Below are 21,478 nucleotides of genomic sequence, written 5' to 3'. Positions count from 1 at the left end.
TGCTATTCAAAGCTCAGTTAAAGATGAGTAGGCAGAGGGTGGGGGTGCGTTATGTGAAGGGGTTTAGCAGAGGCAGGGTGGGACTGCCAACCTCAGTGTGTTCTTTTCCTGGTCTTGAGTTTCACATTCTGTCTGGAAAATATTCATCATAAATGCCATAACGCACCTTACCCTGGTTGACGTCACGCTAATGTTTGCAAACCGGTTTTCGGAACTACGAGATTTGGCCATTCGGGGGGAGGGGGGGCGTGGGGGGTCTGCTTTTACATAATAAAATGATGTCAGATGACTAAGCACGGGTGCATGCATCATTTGTTGGGCTTTTGTATTCATGTTTGTTATTATGACAAATATTTGCTGTATTTTATAATATATTATATTATAATATAATATATTATGTCAATGTTCGGGCCAGGGTTGTTTCGAGAACCCATGGCAACCCCAGGGCCACTGACCCTCACCCTAAAACTTAATTTAGTCAATACAACAACTAACACAAACAAAGCCTGCTGAAAACAAACAAGCCTGCTAGTAGGGGGCCCGATAAAGGGAGCTGCCAAAATCTTGATGTGTCATTGCAGTGGATTTTCAGTTGTGTCGTTTGGTAGTCTTAATTAGTCATCTCTCAAGAGGTCCCTCTTAACAAAGCAGCCATCAGCAGTTAATAAGGGGCCCTATGCGGGGGATTTCTGACATAATGTCATTGCAGTGCCCTAAGCCGTGCCATGATTTTGTTATTGATATGAGCCAATGGCAGCCACATGTTTATGGGTAAGTGTCCTAGAAGGAACCAAAGTTCAAATTCTTCGAGGCAAACAGATTTGTGTCACTTTTAATTCTAACATTCCAACGGCCTTGCGTCATTCCTCATCACTTTATATCCTTCATGTTGCATTTTCTGCTCATTATCCGTCCACCCACCGCTCTAAGGTTCCTGTTTTCAACCGGTTCCACCTCAAGAAACATTCCCCTCCAAATTGTCATTGGCTTGTGTCGTTTCCCCAAGAACCCTAAAAGTTCAGGAGACTATATCTGGTGACCGGTAGGAGGTAGGGGGCGGGACCTGGCCGTCCGGTTTAAAGTGTGTCTGAAGCCTCACTTGACGTCTAGTCTCTCTGTTGGGGTGTACGCGATTGACCACTCCTTTGGGGCTTTTTTTCCTTGGATATCTAGGGGGGGAAAGCTAATCCACAATCATGGTAAGAGACACAGTTGTCGAGCAGCCTGGAGGGCATGGCGGTCATAACTATTGGCTTATTTTAAAGTTATAGGCATGTGTGAAATACAGTCGATTATTGTTGGTAGAAAGACATTACAGGTATCCCACTTGAAAAGTCAAATTATTTTATCGCAAGACTTTTTTTAAAATGACATTTTAACATGATGGTCTACTAATCTAATTCACCAATTCACCTTTTACAACTTTTCACATGGGTCAACCAGATTTGACTCAAACTCAAGTTAATCAGTATATCTCCTTGACCGATAGAACCCACCCTCATCTCTTCTTTGAAGCGAATTAGATTCCATCTTTGCTTTTAATTTTTAATATTCCGCTGACCAAATTGGATAAACAGTTTGTTGTATTAGCGCAAAGTTGTTGACGCATGTGACATCATGACAAGGGTTTTCAAACTGCGTATGGAAGTAGGGGGTGGGCGGCTGGAATGGCGCAGGGTGGGCTGCAGCTGCTCAGGTGCAGATTCCGTTTAAGTGACAAATTCCCAAGGATTGGATGTCTGCGGGCCATATACAGCTGAGCCTAATGTGTTGAGCCTGAAATAGCCGGGTTAATTTACAGCAAGCTCAACAACAAACCTTTTTAAGATGCTGCCACTGCTCCTTGTCACACACTGCAATGCAAAGAATGCTCTTTAAAAAAAGCTAAGAAAACCGCAATATTCTACACACGGTATGAGAGCCCCGGGCATGCATTGTCCCAAAATGTGTTTCAAAAGAAACCTTGGACATTTAAACAATGACAAAAGCAAAAAAAAAAATGTTATGCCCACTGATGCAAGTGAAAATGTTTGGTTGCAGACTGATGCGCAGCAAGAGGCCCGCTCCTACTTGAGCGATGAAATGCTGGCTGGTAAGCATTACATGCAGCATGATTCACATTACTGGTCAGCTCACAAGGTTATGCCCCCAGTTGTTATTAGGTACATATTTGTGCACGCAAGCTTAGATTTTAATTGTCACAGGCTGATCAGGCTCTGCTGCCTCATAAATAACAGAAAGGACAGGAAGAACGGCAGGAACCGGAAGCGGGACAGATCCACATCCAAAAAGATAACACTGCAAAGATGATTATTTCTTGTAAGAAAAACACTCATGGAATAAAATAAAACACAAAAATACATATGTAAATATTGCCTTTTATCATTTAGTCTTCCTTGACTTTATTTTACAATTTTCTCATATAGTAGATCACTCGGTGTTGTTACCCAGGAAGTTTGAACATGCAATGTAACAAGGTTTTGCATAGTCTCTACTGCATAATGACTCCCATTAATAAATCCCCTTTATTGATCAACATTGAAAGGAATATTTCAGTTAGAGTGGAAAACACTCAAGATGTCAGCCAAGTTAAGGTAGCTAGCAAATCATAGGTTGTTTACAAGAACACATGCCAGCCCGAGTAAGTAGATTGATTTCAAGTGGCACTCTTCTTCTCTCTTTAGAGTTCAAGGCCGCCTTCGACATGTTCGACACCGACGGAGGCGGTGACATTAGCACCAAGGAGTTGGGAACCGTGATGAGGATGTTGGGACAAAACCCAACAAGAGAGGAGCTGGATGAGATCATTGAGGAGGTGGATGAGGACGGTGAGCCAATAAGAACGCTGGAAATATGTGAATAATATTTCGAGGGAATGTCAAAATGACATCTGAAAGAATGTAAACCATTCCACCATCATCAGGATGCCAGTCAGCAAGTTTCAACGCACCCTGACCGCAAACACTCATTCATTCAAATTCCCGACATATAGCCAACATAATGTTAAAGCCGACGGGAGTATGATAAATTCTACCTTACCGGTCTATCATGGTGCACTTCCCTTTTTACGCAGGCAGCGGTACCATCGACTTTGAGGAGTTCTTGGTCATGATGGTGAGGCTGCTCAAGGAGGACCAGGCCGGAAAAAGCGAGGAAGAGTTGGCGGAGTGCTTCCGTGTTTTCGACAAGTACGAGTGCACTGTGACAGGGCTGCTTCTGCTTATTTGTGTATTGATCAGAGGGGGCAAAAACAGCTGCGGGCCCAATTTCAATTGTACCGTGTGAGCAACCATTCGGGGCAACACCCTATTGAGTACTTTTACCATGAATCTATCAGTATATGGTATATGTATACACACTACCACTGACATTTTTTTAATAAGAATAGGCCACTCACTTACATTTACTTTAACGTCAATTTCCTTTAAAAAAAAAAGGACATTGCAGCTTGCAATCAACAATAACGAGACCTCCTTTGGAACATACAAATGCAGTCAGGACCCCCCACACACTACCCCTGCAACTCTGACGGATTTCCGTGAGAGGAGCGTGAAATGCAGTTAGGGGTATCCAACCAATGCATCCTTTGCTTTAGCTAACTGACAAGAACTATATCTACATCAATGCAAATGTCAGACTTCCTTGATATCGAGAACCTCTAACTTCAAAATATTCCACAAGGGAGTTCAAATTCCCGATACAAACCCACTTTCATGATGTCAAAAGAAAACCCTTTCACACAGCTTTCTTTGGGAGGGACTAGTTGGCACTATCTAGAGAAATAAGTCACACTTTAGAGATGCTTTTGTATAAAAACTCTTTCTGACTTTGTAGCCAGAAAACAGATTCTGAAATGTACTTCTGAAACGTTTGTTTGTGTGACTTTGGCTTGTCTTGACAAGAGTAGCCACACTGAGTCACTCACGTGGTTAGTTTGTCAATGTTATTCTTTTTACGCTTGATGCCTTTCTTGACACAACCCACTTTTTTTAACAAACCGGCAATGTCTTTGTATTTGGGAATTTACCCCCTGGGAATTGAACATTCACCGAGCGCATGAAAGTTGACAAAACATATCATTACACTACCTGTACATAGCACTTTCCTTCAAATTTAAAAAGTAAAAATGATATTTTCCTGTCAATGACCTGTTTTTATAACTTGGCACAAGGGAAAAAAACAACAGTCACCTAGATACTCAAATGAAGTACAGATACTTAAAAAATAACTTGAGTATGGTCACAAAGTATTTATACTTCTTCCCCTCCCAACACTGATTTATTGATATGCATTTGTAAACAAATGATGCGTGTTCGTACAGGAACGCCGATGGCTACATCGACAGGGAGGAATTCTCCCTGATCATCCGCAGCTCCGGGGAGCCCATCACAGAGGATGAAATTGACGAGCTGTTGAGGGATGGGGACAAAAATGGCGACGGCATGCTGGACTTTGACGGTACGTGCGGAACGATGACTCAAGTAGTCAAGTATACAAATCACAGCCATTAGCCCTCCCCAGAGGAGGTTCTGTTCCCTCTCTCACCGACTTCCATGCTGTCTTGTGCTCGCCAGAATTCCTCAAGATGATGGAGAATGTGCAGTAAAAGCAGACATACTCATGGACATTCCTCCTCACTCCTGTGAATCCCACCACACCTCCGCCCAGTCAGAATTCATCTGACCCCCCCCCCCCTCACACTGTTCAAGCATGATCAATTCGCTTTCCATCCTCAGTCACCCTCAACAGAAAGATTTAGCACCGTGAAGTGAAGACGGCGGGAGGGTCTTTCATGGTTGGAAGCAAAGACTCTTTCGTGCATGCAGACTGCTCATTAATGTTGTATCAAGAGGATGTCTGGAAAGGACTGCGGCTGATCTCATTCACAGACCCCTACCCGGGATAACCCGCGCTGCCCCGCCACCTTTTCTTCAAGCTCTACTCTAGATGTAGTCCAGATAAAACAGCTACCTATTACTTAGACCAATTCATTCAAAACCCCTTCACTGTACAAAGAAGTTACCTGCTTGAGTGGCAAGAAGAATAAATGAACTAACAACAGGCTCACTTGTAGTCCGTCATATTAACAGTCTGTAAAAATGTTGTTTGAGGAAGAGCAATAAAATAATATTGTTTCTTCTCTTTGTCCACTCGCCATTAGTGTCATAAAAGTATAAATTCAAAGATAGTTAAATCTGGTTTGATTTTCAAAAAATTACACTTTTGAGTTTGAGCAGAAAAATTGCATGTAAAATCTGAATCCAAATTGCTTTATTGTCATTGATTGCACCACAAGGTGCAACGAAATGGAACAGACAACCTGCCCAAGAGACATTGGAAAAAAATAATGAGCAACAGGGAGATACAAAACATGAGTATGCCGGGTTACATTTAACAGCGCCCCGTTTTCAAAGATGAAAAGAAAAAGGGGGAGGGAGACTGAGATCAGACTAAGATCTTGCTAATGAGAGCACAGGATGGATTTGGGGGGGGGGGGGGGGGTATTCAGCAAACGGGCATACATTAATACACAACAGGATGGAGGGGTGGGGAAATATCAGTGGGACATTGCAGCCCAGATGTAGTGAGCTGTAGTACACATAACCTTAGCCACTAAATTTTTGTTCCAATCTGCGCCTATCCCCCAAAAAAAGTATTGAATGTCATATTTTGGATAAAAACATTTTATAATGGTAACTACAGTACAATTTTTTTAGATTCCATAAACTGGACCCTTTCAGCGCAGATTTAGCGTTAAAAGTGTACTACACCTTGGGTTTGTGACTGGTCAGCAATGATCCTGGGGCATATCCAGTAAACAAACACATTCACACCGTCCTTGACTAGGCAATGAGAGTACCCTGCCTGCTTTTCTGAGGAAACTCAAAACAATACTTTTGCTCAACTACTTTTGTGTTGGAGTCGATCAGCAGGATACATGGTAATGATGCACTGCCTCCAAATCTTTTCTCATGTGGCCTTGACCGAAACTGCCCTATGATTAAGTATAATAAGCATATATAGTACATAAAAGTAGTCTAGTACTGTCATGTGCAAAAACAAATTAAGGAACCACTGGACCCCCCCCCCCCCCCCCCCACTTCCCCATGCCAACACAAATACTTAAAAATTAAATGCTCAAAACAAGGTAACGTGCTATTCACGTCAGTAAACGTGAATGTCTCTGCAATTGTTTCAGTTGATGCTTATGAGCCATAGTTTGCCTCGTCGAAAGCCTTGCGGGCCCTCTTGAGCTCCTCATTCATGGTCAGCAAATCTTTGACTCTAGCAAACTTTCTGGGATCCTTTCGAATGAGGAAGACAATGTCCTCCACTTGGACCCGACCCTGGCGTCCGATGGACATGGCTTTATGGGTCATTTCTGTGATGAACTCGATCACCAGGTCTTCAAGGATATCTACCGACTCCGTATATGGGTTCTGGTCATCCCCGAAGCCGTACATCATGCACCGGAGCTCCTTGGAGAAGAGCCTCTTTCGGCGGCCATGACACACGTCCACACCGCTGCAGCCCTCGTCCAACTCCTCCTCAAAACCGGTCTCGTCTTCCTCGTCTGCCATTGTGCTACAAAATATGTAGTTTTGTTATGTATTTTTAAAATTAGTATTCGGGGTGCCCCTTAAGTTTCCATACCCTGGGAAAATATTTACCGTTGATGAAAAACATTTTTATTTCTACAATATGCTCAACTGGCCAGTCCAAACAACCATCGAATGGCTCTATTTTGCTCTGGAGTAATCTGGGAAGCTATCATTAAAAAAGGTAATGACCCAATCATGTCATTCCATATTCTAGCACTTTACACCGTCGTTGGACTCCTCATTTGAGGACTAACTTTAACAAACATGATATTTTGTTGAATTCAAATGCAATGCCTCACGAGCCCGGTCCGCAATATGGTTCAAATCGTTGCTCTTTATTTCAAGGCATTTTAGGGTAGGCTGTATGACATAAAAAGTAAACCATGTGTACGCAACCATATGCGACATAGAGATACTTATTTAATCCAAGAACAATTTACCATCAATATTGGTCGAAGAATCAAAACAGTCTCCTGCTTCTATTCTGCTTCCGGCTTTGTGTTGTCGACAGGAAGTCTGTTTTAGCGGAAATTGGAAGGTTTTTGGAAACACTGCCCCCTTGCGGCGCATTTATTACGATACGCGAACTTCACGCGACGTGTACTTTTAGTTAGTGATGAACAATATCGTTTTCATTGTTATATTTTGGATGTAATATTACTGATTACCGACTCCTACATCCTCTTTCTTTCAACGCACGTGGACCGAACCCACTTCTAAGGACCATTCAACAAACGTAAATCCCAGGTCTGTATTTGTGTGTGCGGCGTCAAACGTCTGACAGCTGGTAATCGGTAGCTCTCAACGATTGAGTTCAAGCTTGCTGCGTTTTAAATAAACGCAATTACTAGTTGCTAATCTTCATTTTATTCGATAGAGTTCTTAACTAAACTGCCAGTAGTCTGGAGATGCGTGTTCGAGTCAACGTAATCGGGAGTGCGACTGCATCGCACCTCCATGTGGCAGACAATAAATCAGGATTTTTATCACTTGGTTTAATCTTAATCGATCACATCAATAGCTACCGAGCTAACGTTAGTTGTATCTAAAAAGTCGACCTTCGGAACCCGTAAATGTGGTCAGCGTTACTGGTAAGTGTTCCACCTTTCACAATGAACAAAATGTAGTACTGTATTTGGCATCTGAAGTCGACTTGCTGTAAAACACCTTGCCATATTGAACGCTTTTCAACTCACCATCAATTAGTGTGCTTGTTTAGTGTTCGCAAAATGTGTTTTATTTTATTTTATTTGTCCTCAGAAATCCACTACAGGTGTTGAAAAGAGGGGATCAAGTTGACTCTGCAGATGACACTTAAGTCAGTGTATGGCGTGTCCGGTCCAGTTCCTCTGCAGGACGCTCCGGACTGTGGGACTGGTTCTCCTCTATTATGTTTTCTCTATTGGTATCACCTTCTATAACAAATGGCTCATGAAGGTAAGTGTGTGTAGATTTGTTTGAGATGAGGATAAACTGGTCACTGACTGGTGGAGTAGTTCACTTGTCTGACTTTGTTACAGTCAATGTTGGGTCTAGTTCGCACTCAGTGACAGGGTGAATGTCAGTGCGAATGCTTTTTTCGACTCTTTATGTGCCTGGCGATTGATTATATTTAATCAAACAAAATGCATCCAATAAAGGATGACAAAATAATTTATGTTTTGTAAATTTGAAAAAGTAATCCTTTCAGCAAAGTGAGATCTGATGAGTGACAAATGATGTCACTTCAAGACAACAAAAGCAGCTTATCATAACCAATGTCACTTATATACTGTGTTGCTGAAATCTTGTCTATTCCTTTCCACTGCTTTTAGTCGAGAGTATAAACTTGCGATGAAAAGGGGTCATGACATCCTATTTTTCCACTGTAAAGATGAGTACAAATGAGGGTTGGGGGCATTGAGTGAGACGGAGTAGGTCAAGGATGTTGAGCAACTTGAGTATTAAATTGACAGCAGCAAAGAGAGAGCCAGAGGACTTAGGAGACACTGGTTGTCAGAAGAGAGGACACAACAGATGAAGATTCTGAGAAAGACAAGCAAGCAGAGGGAGTATGAAACTCAGAAAGAGAATATACATGAACTGCATTTGCATCCAGTATCACTGGACCATCAGGTTTTTTAAAACGGTTGCCTGCTCATTAGCTGCTCTAATGAACTAGTTTGCACAGTGCAGTAAGAAAACACTTTTACGTGGCTCAAGAAGGCGTTCTCGGTTAATGTGATGCTTACGGCTGCGTGTGGCTGTTTAAGGCACCTCATTTTCTGCTGGGCGATGAAGGGATTGCCCCATATAGATGGCCTCAAGTTCTTTGGGTGTTGTTCTAGGTTCTTTGTCAACATCATGGATGAGTCATCGTCGCACTCGGAGTAATTTTAGCTGGTCTGCATTTTGTATTTCCTTGCGTAGTCTCTGTATGATTATAAAATTGATTTGATGAACTGAAACCTTTGTATGTGATAAAAATGCAAAGAACTCAGAAATCAAAAAGGGGATGAATACTATTTCACAGCACTGTATCAAGAGTGAATACATTCCTGTCTTCTGCCCCAAGTTACCAGTGAAACAACATCGTCAGCGTGGTTGATGTAGAACCAAAACACAGCTTCGTCTCATGACCATTTCTATGTAACCCCCACCAGGGCTTCCACTATCCGCTTTTCATGACTTTAGTCCACCTGGCCCTCAACTTTTGCCTGTCGGCGCTGACCCGACGAGCCATGCAATGCTGGACAGGGAAGACCCGTGTTATTCTCAGCTGGTCGGATTACCTCCGCAAAGTGGCTCCCACAGGTGAGACTTGGTGGGTTTGCTTATTTGTTAGAGGAAAGTATTAATAGCTGGACCTCAAGTGTAAAAAAAAATAAAAAAAGAAACAAAAATGAGTCTCCTGCTTTGCCTGTTTTTTATAACTCAGCATAAACGGTTAAAATAAGGCATAGCACCCCCTCTGATAGTGGAGGCACACATAAAGCCAGTTCACATTGAATTTGACGAAGTTGTGACCCAAGCACAAGTAGTTAGATTATGAAAAGCTGGGGCCCCTGAGACAGAACCTTGGGGAACGCCAGGTGTGACTGGAGAAAAGCCACTGATTTAGTTTCTGCTCACTTACAACGGACCAGCACTAGAAGTGATAAAGTTTCTTTGTGGTGTTCTTGCTGTTGTCTTCCAACAGCCTTGGCAACAACATTGGACATTGGACTCTCCAACTGGAGTTTCCTCTTCATCACAATTAGCTTGTAAGTTAACATTAATTGGCCCTGATATCATACAGGTATTGTATATGCATAATTATCCTGCTGCTCATTGAGTTCTGTTTGTTTTCCCAAGGTACACCATGACCAAGTCTTCTGCGGTGCTCTTTATTCTCTTTTTCTCTTTGGTCTTAAAACTCGAGGAGCCGGTGAGAATCTTTTCATCCAATGAGACATTTTATGCTCCCACCCCCCCACCTCTTTTAAATAACTGTTCCCAGTTGTCGCCATAACATGCTTTCGTCCAAATAGCCCAACGATCAAGAAGTACATCATACTCTTTAGCTGTTTCTTAATACCAGGAATGCAGAGTACGGTCTTGTGAGCTCGCCAAGCATAGTCTTCCTTAGAACGTACTTGAACGTACTTACTAGAACCTTAGTCTCTTTGTAATTAAATAAACAACCGATGCCTCCTTCATTTAAATTTGTCGACAAGAACAACAAGAGTTAAAAAAAAAAAACTAAAAACAGGACTCGGCACCAGCTTCGTATGTGCCAACTGTACATGAGTAAATGTACTGTGCTTTCTGCAGTGGCTTAGTTAAATTAGTATCAGAGTACAAAAGTGTCCAGAATGATGATTGTTTTCTGTTTAGATTGTGATATTTACCTCCACAAAAACGCATTTATGAATATACCTGTAGTCCAGTGGTTAGCACGTCGACTTCACAGTGCAGAGGTACCGGGTTCAATTCCAGCTCCAGCCTCCCTGTGTGGAGTTTGCATGTTCTCCCCGGGCCTGCGTGGGTTTTCTCCGGGTACTCCGGTTTCCTCCCACATTCCAAAAACATGTGTGGCAGGCTGATTGGACACTCTTAAATTGTCCCTAGGTGTGAATGTGAGCGTGGATGGTTGTTTGTCTCTGTGTGCCCTGCGATTGGCTGGCAACCGATTCAGGGTGTCCCCCGCCTACTGCCCGAAGTCAGCTGGGATGGGCTCCAGCGACCCAGGTGAGGATCAAGCGGTTCGGAAAATGGATGGATGGATGAATATACCTGTAGATTCTTAGGTTATTTAAAAAAAGGTTTGATTAAGGTGTGCAGCAACAAAACGTTTCCGTTATTTATTTATATTGAGAAATTTGGCGTTTTTAAGTATTTTCTCAAATGTTTTGGTCTTTTTCCACCAGAAGCCATTCCTGATCCTTGTGGTCGTGCTGATTGCCAGCGGCCTGTTCATGTTTACCTTCCAATCCACCCAGTTCAACCTGAAGGGCTTCCTTATGGTGCTGCTGGCGGCCTTCATCGGGGGGATCCGCTGGACCTTCACTCAGGTGCTCATGCAGAAAGCCGAGCTGGGTCAGTGATGAATTGTTGTCTATTTAATAAATACAAGCACTATTGTAGTGTTTACCTGAGGCACCTTTAACCCGTTTTTGCCCCATCAACCAGGTTTAATTGGATCATTTAGATTCAGCAGTGCATTTTTAGCAAAAATGAATTGTACGAAATATTGAAGGTATTTTAATTTACAGCTTCCAACGTCATGTCACTTAAAATAATGTATTTGTGTTGGCCCTAAGCAATTCGCATTATACCCCATTAGTCCCTCCTCGTTGAAGTTGTTCATATTTAATCTTCTTGTAGGCCTCCAGAACCCCGTAGATGCTATGTACCACCTCCAGCCTCTCATGTTTCTGGGCCTCTTTCCGCTCTTCCTGTATAATGAAGGTGAGATCAAGCCTTAGATGTCCACACTGCACCCATGGCCATTGCATCGAGATGTTCAACAGCTCTTTGTCATTATTGGGTGTGTTTGTAGGATTGAGCCTCAGCACCTCTGACAAGTTATTCCGGGAAACGGATCCGTTGCCTCTCTTGTACTTAGTCTTCTTATTAACCTTTGGAGGAATCCTGGCTTTTGGTCTTGGCTTTTCAGAGTTTCTGCTCGTCTCACGAACCTCAAGCCTCACGTTATCCATATCAGGGATTTTTAAGGTACTGTTTTACATGAGCGTTTGTGTTTATTTTGTATGTTTGTGTGTCCAATTGTACCGCGTTGAACGTGACATGTGAAATCATGAAACTGGTCACTTTACGATGTAAAACGCAATCATACTGTATGTAAATTTCTGTACCGGTCCATTTTTATGTAACTCAGTCTCACATTTTCTTAATATACCCTAGTAACTGATTGGAGTATGTTATAGGAGATAGCTCCTATTTAACTGAATTAATAGATGATGAAGTCAGACAATACTATTTTCCTGGATTATGAAAAAAAAACAATGGTAGATAAACCACAGTCCATGTTTTGTGAAATTAGTATGGAGTGATTTACACACGGAGAGAAGAGAAGTATGCAGAAGTATTCTATGAGTCCAGGTCTTCCGATTATTGTTTAGGTAATTATCACCCTTCTATGTGAAATACCATGGCAACAAGAATGCTTCAAAGTCATACCCTTTTATTTGAATGCAGCCTCTTCCAAATGTGGATCCAAATCCGAAATGTGTCGGATACAATACATTAACGCACAGATCAGTGAGACCCCATCAATGCAATCTTGACATCATGGTAATGGTTTAGACCAGGGGTGCCCATTAGGTAGATCCTGATCTACCGGTAGATCTAAGACAGGTCCCAAGTAGATCCGAGGAATGTCGAGAAGAAAAAAAACAAACAACCATTTGTGTGTCTTTGTACATGTTAGTAATATATTTTTTGTGTTAATATACACCGCACACTAATCAGTCTAATTTTCACAAAAAAAAAATATTAAAAAAATAAAATAAAGCAGGTAAATCTTAAATTTGTGTGTGTGTGTGTGTGTGTGTGCGTGCACGCGCCGGTAAGGGTAGATCCCGTGATGTTAGTTGATCAAAAAGTAGATCTTCGATCCAAAACGTTTGGGCACCCCTGGTTTAGACACACCTGATTCTGCTTAAACAACACAAATAAACAATAAAAAACGCTAAACGATCAAAAGGTAAAATTTGTGTTGTCACTGTCCACTTTTGACGCCTGTGGAATTATGTGCAATATACATCCCTAATTGTTTCATATGTTTTGTCAGTTGGAACACAGCCGTACTGCATACTTGAAATGTTCATTGAAATAGCACCCGCCCCAAAAGTACACTTAGGGATGCACTGTAATCCAGTTCCTGTTTCATGATACGTTTTCCTGCAGGAAATATGCACGCTGGTTTTGGCATCATCACTGATGGGAGACAAGCTGAGTGTCCTTAACTGGCTGGGCTTTGCCGTGTGTCTGTGTGGCATCTCATTGCACGTTGGACTCAAAGTCTATTATTCCAAAAGTGAGTACGTTTCCACTGTGTTTTGACATGTGTTGCAATGTAATGAATGCAAAGTCCAAAAGGGTCTCGAAAGGTAATACCGTATTGGCCAAATATAAGACGGTGTTTTTTGCATTGAAAGAAGCCTGAAAAAGTCGGGGTCGTCTTATATTCGGGGTCTAGACATTATACCCATTCACGACGCTAGATGGCGCCAGGTATCATTGAAGCGAATGCTGAACTTGACTCCCCAGGCCAAAGTGAACCCCTGACACAAAGAATAAAAATAAAAATAGCGGTAGCACGAAGAAGAAAAATAAAAAATAGCGGTAAGAAAGAAAAGAGAAGAAAATAATAGAAGAGATAACAGAAAATGGAGAAAAGGAGCGACAATTTGGTGGAGAAAAGCGGGTAGAAGATCGGCCAGGTTAACCGAGGAGGAGAAGTTATGATGTAATCTACATTTCAAAAACCAGAAGCCATTCATTTACGAATGTGATAGCACTTCAGTTTACATATTTAAATGTTCAGATATTGAGATTTGAATGAGGCAAAATAACATGCTTTTTCTCTCAAATATATTGTTATAATCATTGTCTTGAAAAGAGGAGGTTGTCTTATAATCAGGGGCTGTCTTATATTTGGGCCAATATGGTAATTGGATTTTACAAGGTATTGATTTGTGTGTGTTGAAAGTTGTATGCGATCAAAGTTTTTTATGTTGAATACTGAAACCATATTCAATCGTAGTTTTTTAAAAGTTGGTTGTACGTTACTGGATTGGCCATTAGTTCCAGGTCAGTGTTTATAACTACCAAAACAAGTGGGACAAAGTTTCAGAGTAAATCAATTGCAACTCAGGATTGTGTTGAGTTTAATGTTACTTCATGATACCATGAAGAGTCATCTACCATGTGAAATCTTATTGACAAAGTTTCTGATGCTGTGACTTCATGGACACACTAGTCTGTAGTAGCAATATACGTACACTGTAGCATTTTAATTCAGGGGAAAATGTATATATACATATACTGTATCCATCTATCCATCCATCCATCCATCCATCCATCCATCTATCTATATACACACACACACACACATATATTTGTTAGAATATGTTAAAGTTGCCTTTCAGTGAACCTCTCTCTCTATCTGTAGTAAACATCCAATTTTCCATATCACCTGTTAAGGCAGCAAAATGCAATGCAACTTTTGCAAAAAGTTTGCTCTTCTTTTATTAATTATCACTATCGGATTTTTTTAAAGTAACATTTTTACATTGCAATATTAATGTATTAGACGGTGATTAGCTAGCTAACTGGTGGTTAGCACCCTTTGGTTAGGTTGGAAACAAAAAAGGGACAAAAACGAAGGGAAATAAATGTGTTAATCTTTAGCAGCTGGCTGGAAAAGGTATTGTTACCCTCGTTTTTCCTGTTCTCTTTCAGACAAGAGTTCGTCCCTCAGGCAGCTGACCAGTAGGAGCCCAGAGCTTGAGTTGCCTTTGCTGCGATGTAATGATGAAGATGACTCCACTGCTGAAAATGAGGAAGAAGAAATCACCCTCCACTGATATCATCACATATTTTGAACTCTGATTTAAGCCAATTAACTTTAGCTTTTCTAAAACGGTTCAATTTACAACCACGCTGGTAAGGGTGAAGGGTCACCGCGATTTCAGTCCGAAGAAATAATTTCATTAATTCCATCTTCCTTTCAGCTGGTCAGTCAAATATGTAGCTTATCGAATTCAATTTCCACAGCATATGATTGAAGTTGGTTGTTGAGGCTTTAACATGATACTCCAAATAACAGAATGGTATTCTTTACAATGCCAAAGTGACATAGCAATATTGATATCAGGATCACAAAGTTGTAATCGTCATCAACATCATCCTGTAACTCACTAAAGTTGTCAACAAACTTCATAAAATAGCACAATACCTTAACTACTGTGAAATGTGTTTGGTCTCTGCTCACATTTTTTGTTTTCCCCACTTTTATTTCTATGATCATCAAACAAATGTAAATATCAGACGAATGAGTTATTAGATGCTGATTGTATTTGTCCTATGTGGAAAAAGTTCTTGTCCCAGAACAGCACAAACTGAAATTGTTTGTTTGTTTTTAAATAACTGGCAGTGAATCTTTCATATCTCTACGGAGACACTTTGGCCCACTCTTCTTTGCAGAATTTCTTTCATTCAGCAAAACTATGGGGTTTTTGAGCATGAAAGACCTATTTAAGGTCATTCCACAGCGTTTGAACCAGATTCAAGTCTGGACTTTGACTAGGCCACTTCAGAAACGTCATTTTTAAACATTTTTATTTTTTATTTTAGCCATTCAGAAGTTGACTTGCTGCTGTGTTTAGAATTGTAGTGCTGCTGTAGGATCCAATTGAGCTCCAGCTGGAGGTCACGAGCTGATGGCCAAACACTCTCAGGATTTTCTGGGAAAGACCAGAATTCATGGTTCCATCAATCACAGCAAGTCATCCAGACCCTGAAGTAGGTAAGCAGCCCCAGACCATCACACTACAGCCACCATGTTTGACTATTGGCCTTGGGGGGCAAGTACTTTTTACACAGAGCAGGGTGGTTTTTAATATTATATTCCTTTTGAAACAAAGTCACCATTTAAAAACTGTTTATTTACTTTGGTTGGTTATCTTCATCTTAGATTTACATTTGTTTGGTGATTTTTAAACATTGTACATTCCTCTCTCAGAGCAGCCAGGACAGAGATGCATGTACCAGTTTTTGCTACTCTGCTGACTACTTACTTTCAGTAAGCGTCATTTCTCGTATTCATCCCTGATTTTCGTCTGTGGTGTTATCACAAAAGAAGCTAGAGAAAAAGCAAAAACTTTACAGAGTTAATCATTTTGATGCTTGCTGATCATTACTCATTACTTGAGTGACGGTGGTTGGAACTTGGGTTTTTGTGCAACTTTCATAAATTTTGCATTGTATTCTGAATTATATAATGTCAGGGACATTTGAGTTCTGCAGGATCTCGGTTGCAGTTGTACCGGTACTTATTTTCAATTGATCAAACATCATCTATCTTTGACTTTTATGAGTTTATTAAGCAGCATGAGTTGGCCACGAATGGGCCTGGAATTCAAACATTTAATTAGATGCTTTGAATGCATGTAAACACGTCTTTTTACACCAACTTTAGCAGCAAAAAAAAATGCAGCGAAACTACTATTGTTATTCCATAAATTCATTCATTTTAAGTGGAAATCATCAGCTACCACTCTGGCTGTCATTACAGATCAAAACTCAACTCTAATGTGCCTTATTTACCGCAGTTCTTAAATTGGACTCATAAAGCTAGGTTTTATTTCAATGTACAAATCGAGTCTTTGAAATAGATGGAAACATTAAACATTTTTTGTGGCATCTTGTAGAATAAGTTGTGTTGCTTTCTTTCTCACTGAGTTGACTGTAACAACATTGTGTGTGTGTGAGTGTGTGTCTGTGTGTGTGTTTGTGTCTGTTTCTGTGTTGCGCGCGTAATCGGGTTATATTAATTCATTTTATTGCGCTTGGTATTTTGCCCATCAGGTTGTATACACCTACGGATGAGAGAGGACACATCCAATATGGCGGGCGCGCTGGCGTATTTTAGTAACGTTGCCAAACGCTCGAGGGGACATTGAAGTAGTCTGTCTATGATACCACGCCCATAAAGGAGAGACTACGGGGCCTGGCTAACAAGTTTTGGAATTACGTTTTTCCAAACACACACACACGATCTGGTACCGGAATATTGGGTGCCTAATTACAGTGCTTCCGAGACTATTCAATTTGGCGAGACACCCCACATGCGGACATAATCTGCTCTAAATGTGGAGGACTGATTATCCTTGAGCCGAAGCAGCACTGCCACCACCCAGGTAAGCGCTCACCTTGCCACCCCGCCCCTCGACACAGTAAAACCCCTTTGTTATTGTTTTAAGTTATTTTTTTTACTCAAACAATGGTGAGACACTTTATCGTTTTAACCTGTTTTGTCGTTTTTTATCGCTCTTCATTACGGTGCAGGTGCGATCGAGTTTTTGCTCTCCAAACTTAAAAAGTTGTCTTCACTCTGTGTCAATTATTCCAGTAAATAGCGGACAACACTAACTAAAGTAAATACTATACGAAAAACGCTCTTGTTTAGTCATTTTTCAAATGTGGATATTACTTGATTTAACGCCATTATAACACAAAAGGAATTTGAAAAAAATCGACAAAGCTATCTACACAACCAATCGCAGAATTCGAAAAATACACAGAAACCCTCTGACCCACACCCCAATTTATTGCAGAGGATTATATGTTAATAATATATTTGTGATTAGGATAAGCAAAACAGATTTTGCAACACCGTTACTACTGACATGCTAATTTGCTTAGTAAATACTGCTCGCAGTATTCAGTGGATATGACATTTTTATGTGTGTGTGTGTGTGTTTATTGTATGATATCCATCTGATTCTGATTATGATTCTGATCCATATAGAGCGGGTCCTCGGTTTATTTACAGCGGTCCTTTGACGATTCGAAGGTGCGCGCTGAACTACTTCCGACACAGTCGTCATTCGGAACAAGACGGCACGCTTAGAACGGCCGTGCCGAGTGTTTTATGCTAATAGTTTATAATTTTTTTTATTTTATTATTTTTTTAAAGATGAAACACAAGAATAAAGATCACCATACTCCAAGACAACTTTTGGGGTACAGATACATGCTAATGGCTGCCAATTTGATGCACACACCTGAAACGATAAATCTGCTCAAATTACCTTGATGTTGTTATTGATAATAATATTCCTTTTTTTTAACGACACTGATTGTCTTAACTGTGATTGGCTGGCAACCAATTCAGGGTGTCCCCCGCCTACTGCCCGAAGACAGCTGGGATAGGCTCCAGCACCCCCCGCGACCCTAGTGAGGATCAAGCGGCTCGAAAGATGAATGAATGATTGTCTTAAACTGTCATGTGGTCCTTGGGGGCCACCAGGTGCCAGCAGGCAGACATTAGAAACAGGAAGCCAGAGGCCATAGTGTTTTATACTATACATCACCATATGATAATATACAGTACTATGCAAAACTATACTATAAATAGGATAACATTCCAACACTATTATTATAATCGTACGTAACTCATTTAGCGCTACGCAACAGAAGTCATCACAAAAGGATAATGTGCAATACTATAACCCTACATACAGTATTTGTAATTAGGACCATTAGATAATTTAGCTTTTACTCTTGATATGCCGTTACCACATTCTTATGAAAAATATATCTTATTTGTTTTTCAGTCATAATACATATAAATTACTGGTACATAGTTTTCCAATTTATGTGTCTGTATTTCAATACAACTGTAAAAAAAAAAGTTCTGCATCACGGTAAATGTGATGTTTCTCATTTTAAAGTGATGGGTTTTACAAAATAATGTGAAAGGTTATCACATTAAAACGTGATAAGTTTGGCTTCCGCTATTGTCATGACTAAAGTAAAGCAATTATTGATAACTTATCATTTCTGCTGCTGAGGAATGCAAATTTCCCCAATGTGGGACAAATAAAGGTTTTCTTATCTTATGTTAAAAGATGAAGATTTTGGCTTCTGCATTTGACATACGGTAACAACGTAAAGCAATTTCTCCTGGTTCAGGTCAGTAGCTGAGTCCTTTTTGTGTCTTATTAATCAGTGACGAGCTACACAACTACCAATACTGTCAAAAAAACTGAAAATAATGCCAAATGTCCAAAATGATTGAATAGATTAAAAAAAACACACACACATTGGGCTCTACCAGTGACCTGAACCTGAAATAATTGCTTCGTTTTGTGATGCTGAATGCGGAAGCAAGTTATCATGTTTTAACATGATAACTTAACAGGTTTTCACATGAAACGTTTCACATTAAGTGTGAAATTTATGAACTTGAAATGTGAAATGTATTCCATCATAATGTGACATTAAACAAGCTCCAGGTAATATCGTTATTATTGCTCTGTACTTGCAGCAAAAGCAGTCACAAGCATTACATAATGGGGCTACATTCTGTGTGTACGGCAGGCAGGCAGACAGGTACACACAGCAAATCAAGTTCACGGCAACACTCAGGCAAGCACAGACACATGTGAGGCATGAGAAAATGAAGACACATGATGGCATGCTGGAACTCTTCTCTGTTGATCTGCGTGATCATAATCACGTAGATTATCATTTTAAATATCCACTGTTTGAATTTATGGCCATCTGTCCATCTATCCATTTCCTATAAAGGGACGTGAGTGAGCTGCAGCGTATTCCAACTTACTTTGGACGAGAGACACGGTACACTTGTCTAGTTGCCAGACAGTCTCAGGACACATGCAGTGTAGAACAGGGCTCCCTGTGACTTTGAAAAATAATTCAAAAGTATTTCATTTTAAATCACCTTGTTTGTTTTTCAAATAGAGCGGCCCGGTGGTCCAGTAGTTAGGGCCTCAACCTCACAGTGCAGAGGTATTGGGTTCCACTCCAGCTTTGGCGTTTCTGTGTGGAGTTTGCATGTTCTCTCCGTGCCTGCGTGGGTTTTTTCCGGGTTCTCCGGTATCGTCCCACATGCCAAAAAGATGCATGGCAGATGAATGGAACACTCTAAATTGTCCCCGAGTGTGAGTGTGAGCGGATGGTTGTTCGTCGATGTGTCCTCTGCGAAAACTATCCATCAAAGGGTAAAAGTGTGTTAAAATGGGACAGGTTCACTTGGGCAAAGTTTTTATTTTGTCGACAGCCTGACTTTAGAGCGTATTATTTCCATTTATTTCCGTTATTTTGTACGAAATGATTTGTTTTATCAAGTCAAGTCAGCTTTATTGTCAAATATGCTTTATGGCGGCCCGGTAGTCCAGTGGTTAGCACGTCGGCTTCACAGTGAAGAGGTACCGGGTTCGATTCCAGCTCCGGCCTCCCTGTGTGGAGTTTGCATGTTCTCCCCGGGCTTGCGTGGGTTTTCTCCGGGTGCTCCGGTTTCCTCCCACATTCCAAAAACATGCGTGGCAGGCTGATTGAACACTCTAAATTGTCCCTAGGTGTGAGTGTGAGTGCGAATGGTTGTTCGTTTCTGTGTGCCCTGCGATTGGCTGGCAACCGATTCAGGGTGTCCCCCGCCTACTGCCCGAAGACAGCTGGGATAGGCTCCAGCAACCCCCGCTACCCTAGTGAGGATCAAGCGGCTCGGAAGATGAATGAATGAATGAATGAATGCTTTATGTCCAACATACAGCACAGGTGAAATTTCTTTCCTCTCAACCCCAGTGCAAACATGCAGTGCATTGAAAACACACACAGCTAATTACCAATTTTCAAAATTGATGCTTCCAGTGTATAGAGGGGTACTTTTTTATTTTGTTATTGGGGAGGTCACACTATTTAACAAAGTTCTCCCATTGCAAACATCATATCCTCTTCAAGTAATCACATTAAAAAAAATGGAAGACTGTGGTGTGTGTAATGTGGAGACTTTGCAGTTACATTACACTTCGCAAATAAGCACTCTCAGAGACAGAAGCGTGTTAGTTTTGTCAGCTTTTTTTCAAGAGCAGTGTGTGTCTTAATATTACAGACCTGTGCGTGTGTGTCATTACTTGTGTGTGGTCTGAGGGTCTGTAATGGCGCGCTAGCGCCTCAGCACCGGTAGTCAGACTCGGTCATAAAACATTTCTCACGGGAAAGAGGGTGATTGGACTGTCATTGCCACAAATTCGTGCCACACACACACACACACACACGCACACACACACACACGTGCCACTCGTTCTGTACATCCATTGTTTCAAGTGTCACTTTAACTTCTTAGGGTGAAAAACAAATCTCGACAATGTTAGTTACTGTTCATGACCAAATGTTGTATTTGCTTTGTGTGTTTTCAGGTCTCATGTCACTTCACTAACCAGTCTCTCCCTCAACATCATCCTTGTCATTTCACTGGATCATGTGGCATTTCCTGTTTGTAATCCTGCTGCTGTCATCAAAAGTTTGTGGCCAAGGTAGACTGTCGGGCATCACTGTCTTCACATGTGATGTAATTCAATACGTAATTTAACATTATCTATAGTGAGTCATATCACAATGTATTGTTACTGGGCCCGTTTTCTCCAATTCTCAAACAATCTTTTTTTTTTTTCGGTGCGGGGATCTACTGGCCATATATTGTCTCGCCTGCCTTGAAAGGGTTTTTTTGTTCAGAGGGGTGTCTGACCCAGTGCTGGTCTAGCTCCACTTTAGACCCACTATGAACCCTTCAGAGGTCGTTGACCCAAACCACAGCGTGAGGTTCATATGGTATCCATAGACGCTCCAAGAACATTATTTTG

General features: G+C 41.1%; 3 protein-coding genes across 4 annotated transcripts in view; 2 read left to right on the top strand and 1 right to left on the bottom strand.

Annotated features, from left to right (window-relative positions):
* The first annotated feature begins 1,055 nt into the window (after positions 1-1,055).
* tnnc2.2 (troponin C2, fast skeletal type, tandem duplicate 2) lies at positions 1,056-5,492 on the top strand. Its single transcript, XM_052059585.1, has 6 exons — positions 1,056-1,199; positions 2,041-2,092; positions 2,685-2,828; positions 3,074-3,188; positions 4,322-4,458; positions 4,575-5,492. Exons 1-6 carry the CDS (start codon positions 1,197-1,199, stop codon positions 4,604-4,606), a joined length of 483 nt encoding a protein of 160 aa, XP_051915545.1. The 5' UTR covers positions 1,056-1,196; the 3' UTR covers positions 4,607-5,492.
* taf13 (TATA-box binding protein associated factor 13) lies at positions 5,250-7,154 on the bottom strand. Of its 2 annotated transcripts, none has more exons than XM_052059589.1 (2): positions 7,043-7,154; positions 5,250-6,585 (listed from the first exon to the last, which is right to left on the bottom strand). In XM_052059589.1, exon 2 carries the CDS (start codon positions 6,579-6,581, stop codon positions 6,207-6,209), a length of 375 nt encoding a protein of 124 aa, XP_051915549.1. In that variant the 5' UTR covers positions 6,582-6,585; positions 7,043-7,154; the 3' UTR covers positions 5,250-6,206. The 2 variants fall into 2 exon arrangements, with proteins under 2 accessions (XP_051915549.1, XP_051915550.1); XM_052059590.1 differs by having other exon boundaries at positions 7,019-7,110.
* Positions 7,155-7,160: 6 nt separating this feature from the next.
* LOC127596455 (collagen alpha-1(XX) chain) overlaps positions 7,161-21,478 on the top strand; it is a 38,674-nt gene continuing 24,356 nt past the window's right edge. Inside the window, exons 1-11 of the mRNA XM_052058962.1 lie at positions 7,161-7,349; positions 7,863-8,039; positions 9,245-9,395; positions 9,781-9,844; positions 9,936-10,008; positions 10,991-11,159; positions 11,448-11,531; positions 11,623-11,798; positions 12,993-13,122; positions 14,550-14,672; positions 21,059-21,151. Coding sequence (XP_051914922.1) covers positions 7,929-8,039; positions 9,245-9,395; positions 9,781-9,844; positions 9,936-10,008; positions 10,991-11,159; positions 11,448-11,531; positions 11,623-11,798; positions 12,993-13,122; positions 14,550-14,672; positions 21,059-21,151 — 1,174 coding nt within the window. The 5' untranslated portion in view covers positions 7,161-7,349; positions 7,863-7,928. The remainder of the gene's footprint in view (positions 7,350-7,862; positions 8,040-9,244; positions 9,396-9,780; positions 9,845-9,935; positions 10,009-10,990; positions 11,160-11,447; positions 11,532-11,622; positions 11,799-12,992; positions 13,123-14,549; positions 14,673-21,058; positions 21,152-21,478) is intronic.

Source organism: Hippocampus zosterae, chromosome 2, assembly GCF_025434085.1.
Source record: "Hippocampus zosterae strain Florida chromosome 2, ASM2543408v3, whole genome shotgun sequence".
NCBI lineage: Eukaryota > Metazoa > Chordata > Actinopteri > Syngnathiformes > Syngnathidae > Hippocampus > Hippocampus zosterae.
Note: the sequence above shows the minus strand (reverse complement) of the source record. Positions and strands in the feature narration are given on the sequence as shown.